Here is a 17,345-nt window from a genome sequence, read left to right as displayed (position 1 = left end):
TTTCCCAGACCCAAACCGTACAATGTATGGGTTGGGGAATAAGTTCATAGCGTTTTAACCGAAGACTTTTATTTAAACAAAAAACAATAATTATATCAATAAGTTAATCAATTATATATTCGCCGTTGCTGTTTACAACCTCTTCCCACCTCTCGACCAATTTGTTGATGCCGTTCTGCCAAAAATTGCCTGGTCTGGTGTCAAAGAAGTTGTTGAGCCAGTTTTTAAGGACCTGTTTGTTATCGAAGGTAACGCCCTTCATATGGTTTGACAGGGAGCGAAAAAGATGGTAATCGGTCGGTGCAAGGTCCGGAGAATACGGCGGATGCTGAAGGACCTCCCATTCGAGCTCTTGGAGTGCGGCTTTGACGACTTGTGCAACATGGGGCCTGGCATTGTCGTGAATTTTTCGGTAAATCCCACTGAATGAAGGTGATTGAGAATCGTTTTATGATCGCAGTTCATTTTTTCCACCAATTCACGACTGGTTTGGCGACCGTTCTCCTTCAAAAGTGATTTGAGACGTTCTTCATCGAATTCAGAAGGCCTTCCGCTGCGGGACGTGTCACCGACGTCAAAGTCACCATTTTTGAACTTTGCAAACCATTTCCATGCTGTAGAGACTCGCCTATGACACCTTCTCCATACACGTCGCAAATGTCCCGGGCTGCTTCAGCAATTTTTGACCTCAATGAAAAGCAAAGAAGAGCAGGTGTCGAAAATGTTGATTTTTGCCTCCTGGGTATTCCATTTCTAAGCCTCAAAACTAATAAAAAATTAAATAACTCAAAAATACAATTAACATAGTTTTGTAGATCAGAAAGAGTTTTATCAAATGAATACTTACCCTTTGCCAAACAGCAAACAAATCGTTGTAAAATAAAAGAAAATATAAAAACACTACGTACTTATTCCCCAACCCAATACATTGAAATTTGTGTGTGAAGGCGCAGTGTTTGATACATTGTAACATTATAAGTCCTCAATAAAGGAAAGATATGAAGGGATTCTCTGAATGAAGGCTTCAGTGGGCCTTGAGCTAGAACAGGGGCAGCTTGTGGACAGGGAGTAGCCACTCCTCCTGTCCCACCCCCGCAGCCAGCAAAGATGGCCCTCCTTCCCTATCTCTCCACATGGGGCTGTCCCAGGCCTGACATCAATCACAGCCCTGTGGTCACATCTAAAGAGCCTGCACCAAACCTAAGACTGTGTCGGGAGCCGATTCACTAATGCTGGCTAACTAGGTCACAGCAGAAGAAGATTTACAACTGCTGGTTGACAAAGTCATAGCAAAAGAAGATAGAGTCACCACAGTAAAGACCAACAGCTGCGGGTTGACAAAGTCACCGCAAGGAAAGGCACAACGATACTCCCCCCTTTAATCTTTTGAATTAATCTGGCCTTATATTCCCCCCTTTTCTGGGTGTGTGCTATTATTTATGGCACAGGAATAATAGTACCGTGCTTTCCCTGTAGATTCATAGTAATTTCTTTGGAAATGAGACAGAAGGTGTAAGTTCCACAGAAAAGCCTGTAAACCCCTTGAACTGGGCTCATAAACATAAGAGGCTGGCTATGATATCCCTCGTAAAGGGTTAAGTTTGTAGGAGAATTTCTTCTTAATCATGTAGAAAGAATAGATTGTGACTTGTGAATGGGTAGAAGGCAGTGGCTGTGCACAGAGCACCTTTTGGCCTTCACTTAATTCATCATTTTTCCTCCCTAGCCTTTTCATGTGATAGAGTAGAGAAACTTTCCTTTCTTTTTTGCTTATTTGATCTGCAAATAGTGGAACACTCTAAGAAGAATATAGTTACAATTTACTAGTGTGTGAATATAATAAATAAATAAAGTTTAACTAGACATTAGAATCTTAGATAAAGTGTAATGGAATGGCCCGTTGCATGGCTTGGGATGGGAGTGCAGTCAGCAAGAAAAGAATGTTTTGCTAAGAGAATTGTTTTATGACTGAAGGCAGTTGCTGGGCTTTCTCAGTGAGACATTCTCATGAGATTTATATACTTTCCCAAGGTTTTTCGTTCAGATAATAAAGAGGAATATGGAAGAATCCATAGAAGCAATAGCAATTAATGCCTTCTGATATTATGTTGCTACTAAGCTATCTTGCAGGTGCACTCTATATATCTTTAAGCAAAAGTTACTCTTGATGTTATGACAATTTCTTAATAAGCAAGCCTTTTGAAGTCTTGTTAGAAAAATTAGGACACTGCATGAACTCAAGGCCATTTGCCTAATCAAGCGGTGGTCCTTTGCTAGTCCTTAATAATTTTGTCTGTTAATCTCTCTCTGCCCCTTGACTCACAACAACAGTAAAGTTGAGTTATTAGTTAGTACTAATCCTTTAAAAGCTTTTACCGATGTTATCGCTATTCAAGTTATTTTTTAATTGTACTTTGAATGATTTGCCACCTGATTTGTAGTTTATAAATATAAATTAACTGTTATCTGGAAACATGTAAACATAGTGAAACAAAAGCAATGATTAATACCATGTAATTGTAACTTGGTGTGTGCGTATAAAAAAGGAGCTGTACTAGCATTTGGTAGAGATGCCTGGCAGTAAACGCTAACTAGAGAATAAAAAGAAAGAAAAGAATTCGGCTCTCTCACTTGATTTCGCCGACGCCGTCTCCTCCTGTGGGACCCCTGAATCCTCCCCGGGGCTGTACCCCAGCAAGACTGGATATCTTTCCCATAGGTCCTTGGACCAAACCCCAGGGACATTATCAGGAGGGAGCCCCAGGTCCAAGGGCACCTTTATCTGAATTGGGGAGCCTGTCCCGGCTCCTCCTCCCCTGTCCAATGCAGAGCCATGCGGTGCACTGAGGACCAGGGCTTAAGAGGTATAGGGGCAAGTGACCTGGTTGGCAGGAGTGCCTAGGGCCTCGGTGCCAGCTCACTTCAGTGCACTGGCTCATTTGCGGTAACAAAGCACCATTCTACTGAGAGCCAAGGCCGTCTGCCAAGTACCAGTGTGAAGGCCTTGTGGCTCTGCAGCTGTGCTTGCTACTGACGCCTGCCTGGGACACTTTCCCAGAGCCACTGTGCCTTTCTGAGAGGTGGGGGGGAAGGAGGGAGGAAGGGAGAAGAGGGAGAGATAGACTTCCCTTGGTACCTGAATGGCACCTCTAGATGGAAGGACAGAGCCCACTGACATGCCTTACTTTATATGTTTATTACCAGCAGAGCTCTGCTGGGGGGAAAAGTCACTCTCTTCCCAAGTCAGGCAACTGAACCACATGCAGCAAATGCATGATCCATGGCAACGGCACAGGATTTAGTCTGAAGACCTGTATTCTAGTCTGGAACTGACCTCCAGATAGGTGTGTGACCTAAACTGTATCGCTAAACCTCTCTGGGCTGTCTTTGCTCTGTGCAATTCTATGATTCCTTCTTTAGCTCTGGGGCCTTGAAGGCAAGTCGTGTGTGGCTCGGTCCTGTCCAGTGAGGTGGGTGGAGAGGTCATGGGAGGTGGCAGGGCAGGCCAACAAGCCTGAGAAGGTACTCATCTGGTTCCCCGCAATGCTGGGTCCTGAGAAGAGTGAGACTGTCCAGGGGATTCTCTATGGGATGCACCAGGACCTGGCTTCAAGGAGACACACCATTTTCCTCCCTCCTCTCTGCAGTGCGATATGATCAACTCCTTCATCTTCTAAACTCACCAGGGCTCAACTTCTTCTTTTAGCATTGTCGCTGGTCCCTCACAGTTGACCTGCTAGGTTCTAAAAAGATGGTCTCCCTGGACCCAGCTTCCTCCCCTCACCACTGTGCTGACACCTGTCTGTTGAGATGGTGCCAACCCCAGGGGACACCCATGGGGTGAGAGGTCTCTGCAACCCAGCGCCCTCCTTGCCTGGCCCTTCTTCAGGAGCTCGTCCCTTCGCTCTGGGCCCCTCCTTTCTGGCCAGTCTCATTTTCATGCCCTTTTCCCTTTGTTAAGACTTAAATATTGACGTCCTTTGGGATTCAGCCGGTTCACACCGGTTCAGCAAAACTGATACCTAATTTTTTGTTGAGTTCTGTGAACTGGTTGTTAAAATGGCACTTGTTATCAGGGTTCTCCCAAGGTGGGTGCCAGAGCAGCCACCCAATGTGGAAATCACAAATCTATATTCCTTACTCTTTTAGAATATGCTGCACAACAGTGTATTCTAAGCGCCTGTAGTAATAACGTTTATTCTGTCCAGAGGTGAAAAAAATTGCAAGTGAGGATGCCAATCAAGAAGCAATGTGGAAATACCCTAAATAACAGTTTTGTTGTTTTTTGTCAGGTATTATTTAATATTTTTCATTAATATTTTAAAACTCTTTCTTATAATCTAGTTTTGTATACCTCTTTTACTGTTCTTATTTAACTATTAAATGCATGAAATAATAAACTACCTTTCAGTATATCATTTTTTATACTTAAAACGGTCCTGAGTGACGTCACGGAAATGGCGCCGTGAGCAGCGAGTCCGACAGATCTCCCCAAAATCACAACAAATTTATCAACTAGAAACAGAAAAATTTATCCTCGGAGCATTCCGGAGTTCCACACAAACTGAAAGCGAAAGGACTGTTATCACTTGAATCTGAGAAACGAAGGTGTAGAGGAAGCTACCGCAGGGACGTTCATTCAAACCGCGGAGGGAGTGCGCCTATGGTGAGTCAGCCCACACTCGGGAGCTGCGAGCAGCCGCCGGCGCGCGCCCGGTCCGGTTGCAGAGCAAGCACCGCTAACGTTCCCAGCGGCCCGTGCACTGCGAGTGAGAGTCCCCAGCCACCGGTGCCCGGAGCACCCCATTCGCGCGCATGCCCTGGGCATTCCACGCGCCCAGAGCACCCTACTGGTCCGCACACCCAGGGTGCCCCATTATCCTGCACCCAGTGCGCCCCAGCTGCCAGCAGCGGGGCGAGCGGGAGAGGTGCCAGGGCGGTCTTCCCTACTTGGGAGATTCTCTCCGTGGGCAGGGCACCTCACCCAGCCATTCAAGCTAACAATCAAGCGTTGGGGGAGGGGCGCTCAGGCAGCCTGAAATACCTTCGGGAGCACAGCTGTGGACCCAATCACTGAAATTAGCTTAACCCATGAAATCTGCGCACCCACAGGTTCTAATTGATAAGATCTCTCTCAGTTCAGCGATCCAAGACAAGAGGCGTGATATTTTTTAGTGCCTCTCGCTAAAGGGGCGGGGGCAACTTCTGATTGATAGAGCCTCCATATTCAGGGATAAACGCTAACAAGAGGGACTTGGCAGATAATAAGATCTATACTACACTAGTCGCAAGCAGAGACTAGTGCCTCTTCTTCCCAGCCAAAACAGGCTACAAAGTGTGGAAAGCCTGGGTTGAGTGGTCCAACTGAATGCTAGGCGCTAAACAGTCACCTTGACAACAATTGACTCCCACCCCCGCCTGATTACACTGGAGGCTCTGACTGCCAGAGCCTTTCCCAAAGCCTTGCGCTGAGTGGGGATAGAGTGGGGATTGCCCAGCTCTTTGAGCCTCTTACTCCCCAGGCAGAAGCAGTAGCAGCCTTATAGCTGGATCACCAGGCTGCTAATTCAGGAAGGGGGGACTAGGAGAGAGACTCCAGGAAAGCAAACTCTCTCATCGTTGGACCCTGCAAACGCCAACAAGCCTTGACTACCAGCAAGACTAAAGCCAATTATATGACATTGCCATAGAATCCCATCAACTGCAAATCCCTACCTAAGTGTGACACAGGGGCAGAGCCTGGGGTACAGAGTCACCGACCAGGAAGAGGGAGAGAAAAGAAAAAGGAAGAAGTTAACCTCTCAAAATCAAGAAAAATCCACAGACTTTACAACTTGTTCCACTAATTTTTTTGTTGTTGTTGTTTGTTTCTTCTATCTTATTGCTTTTATTATTATTATTTCTATTTCCTCCACCTCGGTCCTTCTATTCTCTGCCCATCTTATGCTTCCCTTTTCTTGAACTACACTACCCATGAGTGTTACATTTTATTTCTCTTCTTCATCCTCACCCTCCTTTAAGGTTATACTCCAAAACACTTAACTCTCACTCTCTCCTCTTTTGTTTTTTTTTTTGTTTTGTTTTATTTTGTTTTTTTCTCTTCCTTTTTTTTTTCTTCCTTCGTTTTTCTCTTTTTCTTATTTTTTCCTTTCTATTCGTTTTTTCTTTTCTCATTTTACTTTCTTCCCATTTAATCCTCAATCACGAACAAATTAGTTAATTTGGGACTCAAGGGTTTTTTTGGCTTTATTTTTCTTTTTTGCTTTTGTTTTTGTTTTTTTCTTGTTTGTTTATTTTTCTGGCATTTTGGGTACTTTTTACGTTGCTTTTTAACTCACTAGCATTCCTCCCAACCCAAGGTCTCCATTGTATTTAGTCTTCGCTCCACTGAATACAACAGATTTTTACTTATTATTTTTATTTTTTTCTTCTTTATTATTCTTTTTTTTTTCCTCCTTTTTTCTGGTTCCCTCTTATCCCTCTCATTATATCTCTTAGTCGACCATCACTTACAAGCAAATCATCTTATGCTTGTCTAAGATTTTCTTCCTTTTTTTTTTTTTTTGCATTTAGTAGGTCCCTACTCCCTTTTTTTGCCCCTTGAACTCTTCACCCCAAATCAGGCCCTCCATTATAGGCAGTTTTTGTTCCATTTAGCATAATATAATTCACAGGTCATCATGATATTTCCCTGAGGAGGGGAGAGGAGGGAAAGAGAAGAAAGAAAAAAGGGGGAAATAATAAATTATTACTGGTTTTTTTTTGTGGGGTGTTTTACCTTTTTTTTTTTTTCCTTTTTACTCTTTATTAATTCGAATTAGTGCTATCAACAAGACCACCTTCAAATGCCAATAAGAAAAAGGAAATCGAATATTATGGATACAAAAGAAAGAAAGGTAACACAAATAGATGTGGAAAAATCTATGGAGAAAAGACTTAACATATTGGAAGCCTTGGAGCTAAATGACAGAGAATTTAAAATAGAAATCTTAAAAATACTCAGAGATATACAAGAAAACACAGAAAGGCAATTTAGGGAGATCAGAAAACAACTCAATGAACACAAAGAATATATTACCAAGGAAATTGAAACTATAAAAACAAATCAAACAGAAATGAAAAACTCAATTCACGAGCTGAAAAACGAGGTAACAAGCTTAGCTAACAGAACAGCCCAGATTGAAGATAGGATTAGTGAAATAGAAGACAAATAACTTGAGGCACAACAGAGAGAAGAAGAAAGAGACTTAAAAATAATAAAAAATGAGAAAGCCCTACAGGAATTATCTGACTCCATCAGAAACAATAACATAAAAATAATAGGTATATCAGAAGGAGAAGAGAAAGAAAATGGAATGGAGAATATACTCAAACAAATAATAGACGAGAACTTCCCAAGCCTGTGGAAAGAACTAAAGCCTCAAATTCAAGAAGCAAACAAAACACCGAGTTTTCTTAACCCCAACAAACCCACTCCAAGGCACATCATAATAAAGATGACACAAACCAATGACAAAGAAAAAATTCTCAAGGCAGCCAGGGAAAAGAAGAGTACAACATATAAAGGAAGGCCTATTAGATTATCATCAGATTTCTCAGCAGAAACTCTACAAGCTAGAAGAGAGTGGACCCCAATATTTAAAGCCCTGAAAGAGAGGAACTTTCAGCCAAGAATACTATACCCATCAAAGCTCTCCTTCAAGTACGAAGGAGATATAAAAACATTCACAAATACAGAAAAGATGAGAGAATTTATCAGCAGAAAGCCCCCACTCCAGGAAATACTAAAGGGGGTTTTCCAACCAGATTCAAAGAACAAAAGAAAACAACACCACAAGTAACAGCTCCACCAAGAACACAATAAAACCAAACTTAAACTGTGACAACAAAGGAAAAAAAGGGGGGAGAGGATGGAGATTAACAGTAGCAAAGGACAATGAAGTGCAGAAATACTCATAAGATAGGGTACTACAATGAATATGGTAGGTACCCTTTTCATTACTTAATGGTAACCACCCTTGAAAAAACCACCACAAAAACACTTGACTTAAAAAAGGTAGCAACAGAGGAAAGAAGTATGGAACACAAACAAACAAAAACAAATGATAGAAACACAAAAGAGAAGAATCAAACAAGATACAAAACTAACAAAAAGCAATTTATAAAATGGCAGTAGGGAACCCACAAGTGTCAATAATTACACTAAATGTAAATGGATTAAACTTACCAATAAAAAGACACAGAGTAGCAGAATGGATTAAAAAGGAAAATCCAACTATATGCTGCCTACAAGAAACACATCTAAGCAACAAGGATAAAAACAAATTCAAAGTGAAAGGCTGGAAAACAATACTCCAAGCAAACAACACCCAAAAAAAAGCAAGTGTAGCAATACTCATATCTAATAATGCTGACTACAAGACAGAAAAAGTACTCAGAGACAAAATGGTCATTTCATAATGATTAAGGGGACACTGAATCAAGAAGACATAACAATCCTTAATATATATGCACCAAACCAAGGAGCAACAAAATATATAAGACAGCTACTTATTGACCTTAAAACAAAAACTGACAAAAATACAATCATACTTGGAGACCTCAATACACCGCTGACGGCTCTAGATCAGTCATCCAAACAGAGAATCAATAAAGATATAGTGGCCTTAAACGAAATACTAGAACACCTGGATATGATAGACATCTACAGGACACTTCATCCCAAAGCGACAGAGTATACATTTTTCTCTAGTGTACATGGAACATTCTCAAGAATTGACCATATGTTGGGCCACAAAGACAATATCAGCAAATTTAGAAAAATTAAAATTGTACCAAGCATATTTTCTGATCATAAAGCCTTGAAACTAGAATTCAACTGCAAAAAAGAGGGAGAAAAACCCACAAAAATGTGAAAACTAAACAACATACTTCTAAAAAATGAATGGGTCAAAGAAGAAATAAGCGCAGAGATCAAAAGATATATACAGACAAATGAAAATGAAAATACGACATATCAGAATCTCTGGGATGCAGCAAAAGCAGTAATAAGAGGAAAGTTCATATCACTTCAGGCCTATATGAACAAACAAGAGAGAGCCGAAGTAAACCACTTAACTTCACACCTTAAGGAACTAGAAAAAGAAGAACAAAGACAACCCAAAACCAGCCGAAGAAAGGAGATAATAAAAATCAGAGCAGAAATAAACGAAATAGAGAACAGAAAAACTATAGAAAAACTCAATAAAACAAGAAGCTGGTTCTTTGAAAAGATCAACAAAATTGACAAACCCTTGGCAAGACTCACCAAGGAAAAAAGGCACAGGACTCAAATAAATAAAATCCAAAATGAAAGAGGAGAGATCACCACAGACATCATAGATATACAAAGAATTATTGTAGAATACTATGAAAAATTATATGCCACCAAATACAACAATCTAGAAGAAATGGATAAATTTCTAGAACAATACAACCTTCCTAGACTGAGTCATGAAGAAGTAGAAAGCCTAAACAGACCAATCAGCAGGGAGGAAATAGAAAAAACTATTAAAAACCTCCCCAAAAATAAAAGTCCAGGCCCTGATGGTTATACTAGTGAATTCTATCAAACATTCAAAGAAGACTTGGTTCCTATTCTACTCAAAGTCTTCCAAAAAATTGAAGAAGAAGCAATACTTCCAAACACATTTTATGAGGCCAACATAACCCTCATACCAAAACCTGGCAAGGAAGGCACAAAGAAAGAAAACTACAGACCAATATCTCTAATGAATACAGATGCTAAAATACTAAACAAAATACTGGCAAACTGAATACAACAACATATTAAAAAAATAATACATCATGATCAAGTGGGATTCATCCCAGAATCTCAAGGATGGTTCAACATAAGCAAAACGGTTAACGTAATACACCATATCAACAAAACAAAGAACAAAAACCACATGATCTTATCAATAGATGCAGAAAAGGCTTTTGATAAAATACAACACAATTTTATGTTTAAGACTCTCAACAAAATGGGTATAGAAGGAAAATATCTCAACATGATAAAGGCCATATATGATAAACCATCAGCCAACATCATATTAAACGGCATAAAACTGAGGACTTTCTACCTTAAATCAGGAACAAGACAGGGTTGTCCACTCTCTCCACTCTTATTTAACGTGGTGCTAGAAGTTCTGGCCAGAGCAATCAGACAAGACAAAGAAATAAAAGGCATCCATATCGGAAAAGAAGTAAAGGTATCACTTTTTGCTGATGATATGATCCTATACATCGAAAACCCGAAGGACTCCACAAAAAGATTATTAGAAACAATAAACCAATACAGTAAGGTCGCAGGATACAAAATTAACATACAAAAGTCCATAGCCTTTCTATATGCCAACAATGAAATATTAGAAAACGAACTCAAAAAAATAATCCCCTTCACGATTGCAACAAAAATAAAATAAAATACCTAGGAATAAACATAACAAAGAATGTAAAGGACCTTTATAATGAAAATTACAAAGCATTGTTAAGGGAAATCGAAAAAGATACAATGAGATGGAAAAATATTCCTTGTTCTTGGATAGGAAGAATAAATATAATCAAAATGGCCATATTACCCAAAGCAATATACAAATTTAATGCAATTCCCATCAAAATCCCTATGAGATTTTTTAAAGAAATGGAACAAAAAATCATCAGATTTATATGGAACTATAAAAAACCCCGAATAGCCAAAACAATCCTAAGGAAAAAGAATGAAGCTAGGGGCATTACAATACCTGACTTTAAACTATATTATAGGGCCACGATAATCAAAACAGCATGGTATTGGCAGAAAAATAGACACTCAGACCAATGGAACAGAATAGAAAGCCCAGAAATAAAACCACATATATATGGTCAAATAATCTTTGATAAAGGGGCCAACAACACACAATGGAGAAAAGAAAGCCTCTTCAACAAATGGTGTTGGGAAAATTGGAAAGCCACATGCAAAAGAATGAAACTCGACTACAGCCTGTCCCCGTGTACTAAAATTCATTCAAAATGGATCAAAGACCTAAATATAAGACCTGAAACAATAACGTACATAGAAGAAGACATAGGTACTAAAATCATGGACCTTGGTTTTAAAGAACATTTTATGAACTTGACTCCAATGGCAAGAGAAGTGAAGGCAAAGATAAATGAATGGGACTACATCAGAATAAAAAGTTTTTGCTCAGCAAGAGAAACTGATATCAAAATAAACAGACAGCCAACTAAATGGGAAATGATATTTTCAAACAACAGCTCAGATAAGGGCCTAATATCCAAAATTTACAAAGAACTCATAAAACTCAACAACAAACAAACAAACAATCCAATAAAAAAATGGGAAGAGGACATGAACAGACACTTCTCCCAGGAAGAGATAAAAATGGCCAACAGATATATGAAAAGATGCTCAGCTTCATTAGTTATTAGAGAAATGCAAATCAAAACTACAATGAGATACCACCTCACCCCTGTTAGATTAGCTATTATCAACAAGACGGGTAATAGCAAATGTTGGAGAGGCTGTGGAGAAAAAGGAACCCTCATTCACTGTTGGTGGGACTGTAAAGTAGTACAACCATTATGGAGAAAAGTATGGTGGTTCCTCAAAAAACTGCAAATAGAACTACCTTATGACCCAGCAATCCCTCTACTGGGTATATACCCCAAAACCTCAGAAACATTGATACATGAAGACACATGTAGCCCCATGTTCATTGCAGCACTGTTCACAGTGGCCAAGACATGGAAACAACCAAAAAGCCCTTCAATAGAAGACTGGATAAAGAAGATGTGGCACATATACACTATGGAATACTACTCAGCCATAAGAAATGATGACATCAGATCATTTACAGCAAAATGGTGGGAACTTGATAACATTATACGGAGTGAAATAAGTAAATCAGAAAAAAACAAGAACTACATGATTCCATACATTGGTGGTACATAAAAACGAGACTAAGAGACATGGACAAGAGTGTGGTGGTTACCAGGGGTGGGGGGAGGGAGGACATGGGAGGGAGGGAGGGAGAGAGTTAGGGGGAGGGGGAGGGGCACAGAGAACTAGATAGAGGGTGGTGGAGGACAATCTGACTTTGGGCGAGGGGTATGCAACATAATTTAATGACAAAATAACCTAGACATGTTTTCTTTGAATATATGTACCCTGATTTATTAATGTCATCCCATTACCATTAATAAAAATTTATTTAAAAAAAAAAAACGGTCCTGAGGGCAGAGAACCAGTTTTAAATTATTTGAATTCCACCCTGGATTCAGCCCTCAGCCCTTCCCATGTCACTCCATACACGCCTGCATTCTGTGTACTTGTGGCTTCAGCTGCCGTCACTATGCCACTTACTACTGCCTGTGATGACTCCTCCCTTGCTGGGCTCTATAACCACACGTGTCGGAGTGAACTGTGTTCACGCTGGTCTGCACACAGCTGAGTCCCCACAGGCGCCACTGTTTGCATTCTGTAATATGACATACTTGCTAGGCCACGGTGATGGGTGCTTTGTAACCCCTGCTCAAAACAGCGTTATGCTGCATTCTTGCTCCCAGGAAATGCCCAGAGCTCTATGTAGCCTAGCTCAACCACACACGGTCTTGGCTGAGTCTCACTTGTCCTTCAAGACGCAGCCCAGGGCCAGGTCTCCTATCCTCCCTTTGGAATAATCTCCTTGGCCTTGTTGCAACACAACACAGCCTCCACTTTTCTCCTCCAGCCCCACGGCAGGGGTGCCCTGCAGACTGAGAGTGACTTGGTGGCAGAGATGAGGTTGAGTGACACCAACCTCAGTGTGTCCTAAGTGCCAGACACAGCCTCCAGACCCCGGGAGATGTCCAGTTAATGTTTGTGAAACACAAGCCTGGAAGAAGGGAAACTGGACCCAGAATACATCTTCCTGTGGCCGTTGGTCCTTCTAAACAGCCTGAATAGGCTTGGCCATTGTGGATACATGAAGACCATGCACTTGAAACACAGCTGTGACTGCTCACAGAGCATCAGGGTGTTCTCAGAGACGCCATCCCCCCCACGCCCCCCCCGCACACCGCAAATTCAGGGCACACTGCTCCTTCCTTCAAGGGACAATGAACACTGTGGTGAAACCTTTGAGAGAAAATAGGTGCAGGGGGCCCTTTTTCACAGAAAACATCTGCTGCACTCAATAATTACAGTGGTTTAAAGATCACCCTACCCAAGCAGCATTCAGTTGGTTAAAAGTCCCTACAAAAAACATGTGAGATCGAGATTCCCACGGGAAACTTATCTCATGTTTACCTTGATCTATTACTGCATTTGGCAGAAATATATAAAAATTGGTTTGTTGTTTTGCAAAGCTAAAATTTCTTTTGCTGGTAATTGGTCCCTATATCTATGGAAACAGAACTGTCCTTAGCTCAAAACACATTGATGTATATGACTGTGGCTGGCGATGTACTGCAGGGCGTGCACCCAGTAATAATCTCCCCTGAGATCCTTACACAGCAGTCCCCAGGTCTCTCATGAGCCTTGACATTTCTAAAAAAAAAACACCCATTGGCCCTGGCCGGTTGACTCAGCGGTGGAGCGTTGGCCTGGCGTGCGGGGAACCTGGGTTCGATTCCCCGCTAGGGCACGTAGGAGAGGCGCCCATTTGCTTCTCCACCCCCACTCCCTCCTTCCTCTCTTGTCTCTCTCTTCTCCCCCCACCCCCCACCCCCCGCAGCCAACGCTCCATTGGAGCAAAGATGGCCCGGGCACTGGGGATGGCTCCTTGGCCTCTGCCCCAGGCGCTAGAGTGGCTCTGGTCGCAACAGAGCGACGCCCCGGAGGGGCAGAGCATCGCCCCCTGGTAGGCAGAGCATTGCCTCTGGTGGGCGTGCCGGATGGATCCCGGTCGGGCGCATACGGAGTCTGTCTGACTGTCTCTCCCGGTTTCCAGCTTCAGAAAAAAAAAAAAAAAAAAAAAAAAAAAACACCCAATGCTTTTTAAACCACTTTGTGTCTTTGTTATTTATTATATTTATTATAAAGAGTTTAGTGATGGCCCTGGCCGGTTGGCTCAGCGGTAGAGCGTCGGCCTAGCGTGCGGAGGACCCGGGTTCGATTCCCGGCCAGGGCACACAGGAGAAGCGCCCATTTGCTTCTCCACCCCTCCGCCGCGCTTTCCTCTCTGTCTCTCTCTTCCCCTCCCGCAGCCAAGGCTCCATTGGAGCAAAGATGGCCCGGGCGCTGGGGATGGCTCTGTGGCCTCTACCTCAGGCGCTAGAGTGGCTCTGGTCGCAACATGGCGACGCCCAGGATGGGCAGAGCATCGCCCCCTGGTGGGCAGAGCGTCGCCCCTGGTGGGCGTGCCGGGTGGATCACAGTCGGGCGCATGCGGGAGTCTGTCTGACTGTCTCTCCCCGTTTCCAGCTTCAGAAAAATGGAAAAAAAAAAAAAAAAAAAGAGTTTAGTGATGAAAATATAAAGAATGAGGTTGAAAAATGTCATCAGGCAGAAATAATATTTTTTTACTTTACTGAGGTAAAATATTATCATACATAAGAAAAGTAAGCATTCTAACCATTTTAAGTGCACAATCAGTGGCGTTGAGTACATGCTTGATACAGTACAACCACCACCATACCTACCTCCACAATACCTTTAGCATCTCAACAGAAATACTCTGCTCATTAAACAATAACTCCCTTTTTCCAACTACTTCCAGTTGCTGGTAAATCTAGTCTACTTTGTCTTTATGAACTTGCCTATTCTACGTACTTCCACTAACTGAAACAGTACATTTGTCCTTTTACATCTGGCTTATTTCACATAGCATTGTGTTTTTCAGGTTCATCCAAGTTGTAGCATATGTCAGAATTTCCTGCCTGACCAGGTGGTGGCGCAGTGGATAGAGCGTCGGACTGGGATGCGGAAGGACCCAGGTTCGAGACCCCGAGGTCGCCAGCTTGAGCGCAGGCTCATCTGGTTTGAGCAAAGAGCTCACCAGCTTAGACCCAAGGTGGCTGGCTCCAGCAGGGGGTTACTCGGTCTGCTGAAGGCCCGTGGTCAAGGCACATGTGAGAAAGCAATCAATGAACAACTAAGAAGTCGCAACGCGCAACGAGAAACTGATGATTGATGCTTCTCATTTCTCTCCGTTCCTGTCTGTCTGTCCCTGTCTGCCTCTGTAAAAAAAAAAAAAAAAAAAAAGAATTTCCTTCCTTTTTATGGGCCAATATTCCAGTGCATGGATATGCTACACTTTCTTTATCCATTCATCTGATTTAGATTTGGGGGTTTTCTGCCTCTTTGGATGTTGTGAATAATGCTACTGTGAACATGGATGTGCAAATATCTGATGGGGCCCCTGATTTCAGTTCTGTTGGGTGTACACCCAGAAGCGGAACTGTTGCACTATATAAATTAAGTAATTCTATGCCTCATTTTTAGAGGAAAGGCTGGACTGTTTTCCACTGTGCTGCACTGCTTTACATCCTCCTTGGCAATGCACAGGGGCTACAATCGTTCCACATCCTCACCAGCACCTGTCATATTCCTTTCTTCTTTCCATAACAGCTCTCCTAGTTGATGTGACGATTTAGGGCCCATTTCTGAGAAAATAAGTCAAGGGTATTTAAGTAATTAATATTTTATCATATGTATAGCTTGCTTACAACTATTTTTCCATTTATTTTTAAAATGAAATCCATTTCCTTAAAAACTGCCATCACCATTGTCTAGAGTGTTTGATTTCTTATTATGGCATCTTGATCAGGATTCTCCAGAAAGTTCTTGCCTCCTTTGTTCTTAAGGGCGCACATATTCATCACTAGGTGAGTTCAAGGACTGATGAGCCACCAGCCCACAAACGTCCTTCACTTAAACACAGCTGGAGCCAGTGAACTATTTGTAGAAGAACATCACTAGATTTGCAAACCTTTGGAAATCAAGGCCAAGTCTGAGTAGAGCTTCTTGCCAGACACCCCTGAGGTAGAATTTTTAGACTTCATCCAAGATTTGTCAGTGTTCCTACCTGAATCAGGGAACTGAAAGCTTCCCAGGATGTCTTAAGCATTTGATTCTGATCCTGGACCACGACTCAGAAAGCACTGACAAGCATCATTTTTTAACTGTAAATAACAAAGCCATAGAGTCAAACCTTATTGACAAAGGTTCTCTCCTTGACCAAATTCGAATCAGGCTCTTTGAGATCTTCTTTCCAACAAGGACCCAACTTTGGACTTCTGTGTCCATCTCTGCATTATCCGATTGTAGCAAGACTCCTGCTAAGACAATGCTGCCAGAATCCCCCCCCCCTGTCTGTCAATACCCGAGTGGGTTCCTCAGCCCCCACCATCCCCAAGGGATGTCTGAGTGCCCTCACCTGCCTTCAGCAAGAATCCCGTTAGGTTGGTTTAACCAAACTCCTTCCTGATCCCTGATGGTTCTTAGTGATTTCTCATCCCCTGACCTCCCTGCCCTACTCCTTGACTCTAAATTTCCACTTTCCCCAGTTGATTTCCAAGTCGAGCCCATCCCTCTCCCACTGCAGAATCCCATCGCAGTGGGCCCTACACCTACAGCAATGAGCATGAAGAAAGTCTGCCTTACTGTCTTTAGCAAGAATCATGCATGATTTTCCTTTAACACAATCTCCCCCCTAGACCCCTACCATCACATCTAACTCCACTTGCTGGGGAAAGTACAGAATCATTGTTGCTCAGCCCTCCCTCTCCAGTCCCCTACTCCTAAGTCACAGGGCATTTATTCCCCAGACTAAAACTTTACTAAAGCAAACCACGCCACTGGCTCACACTGTCCAGTGCATTTTCCTCTCCATAGTGCTGCAAGAAATAGACAGATTTATGGAGGCGAATACAGGAATTGGAACAATACATACAAGTCACCATATAGAAAATCGCTTAGAAAGAAATCATAAGGCATCATGTGTCCATTAAATAATGGAAAATGAAATGAGCACTTAAAAAATAAGCCTTTCACAGAGATCAATGAGGTCATTTTCTTGGAAAGAACTCAGCCAGGAGAGCAGGAGTTAAGGAACATGTGAGGATGTTACAAGGCCAAGGTCAAGGCATCTTAGTACATATGCCAGGGTGTGGGGATGCTTTTCATTGTCAAGGAGGAAGACAGAGCATTTTGCTTCTCGGTCTCCCTCGCCCCCTTACTTCCTAACTATCTGGGGGCTGACTGTAACCCTGCTGATGTTGTAACCCAGACCAATAAAAACCAACTGGTGCCTCATTTTCTCAATCCACAAACCCAGGAATTGTAATGTTGTCTTTGGAAAAGAGTAGAAATGGTAGAGAAGGAT

The 17,345-nt window shown here is 42.2% G+C and overlaps 1 protein-coding gene across 1 annotated transcript in view; it reads left to right on the top strand.

Annotated features, from left to right (window-relative positions):
• Nucleotides 1-325: 325 nt before the first annotated feature.
• The window catches only part of CHI3L1 (chitinase 3 like 1), a 93,879-nt gene continuing 76,859 nt past the window's right edge, over nt 326-17,345 (top strand). Inside the window, 1 exon segment of the mRNA XM_066252735.1 lies at nt 326-412. Within this exon segment, the coding sequence (XP_066108832.1) occupies nt 326-412 (87 nt within the window).

Source organism: Saccopteryx bilineata, chromosome 1, assembly GCF_036850765.1.
Source record: "Saccopteryx bilineata isolate mSacBil1 chromosome 1, mSacBil1_pri_phased_curated, whole genome shotgun sequence".
NCBI lineage: Eukaryota > Metazoa > Chordata > Mammalia > Chiroptera > Emballonuridae > Saccopteryx > Saccopteryx bilineata.
Note: the sequence above shows the minus strand (reverse complement) of the source record. Positions and strands in the feature narration are given on the sequence as shown.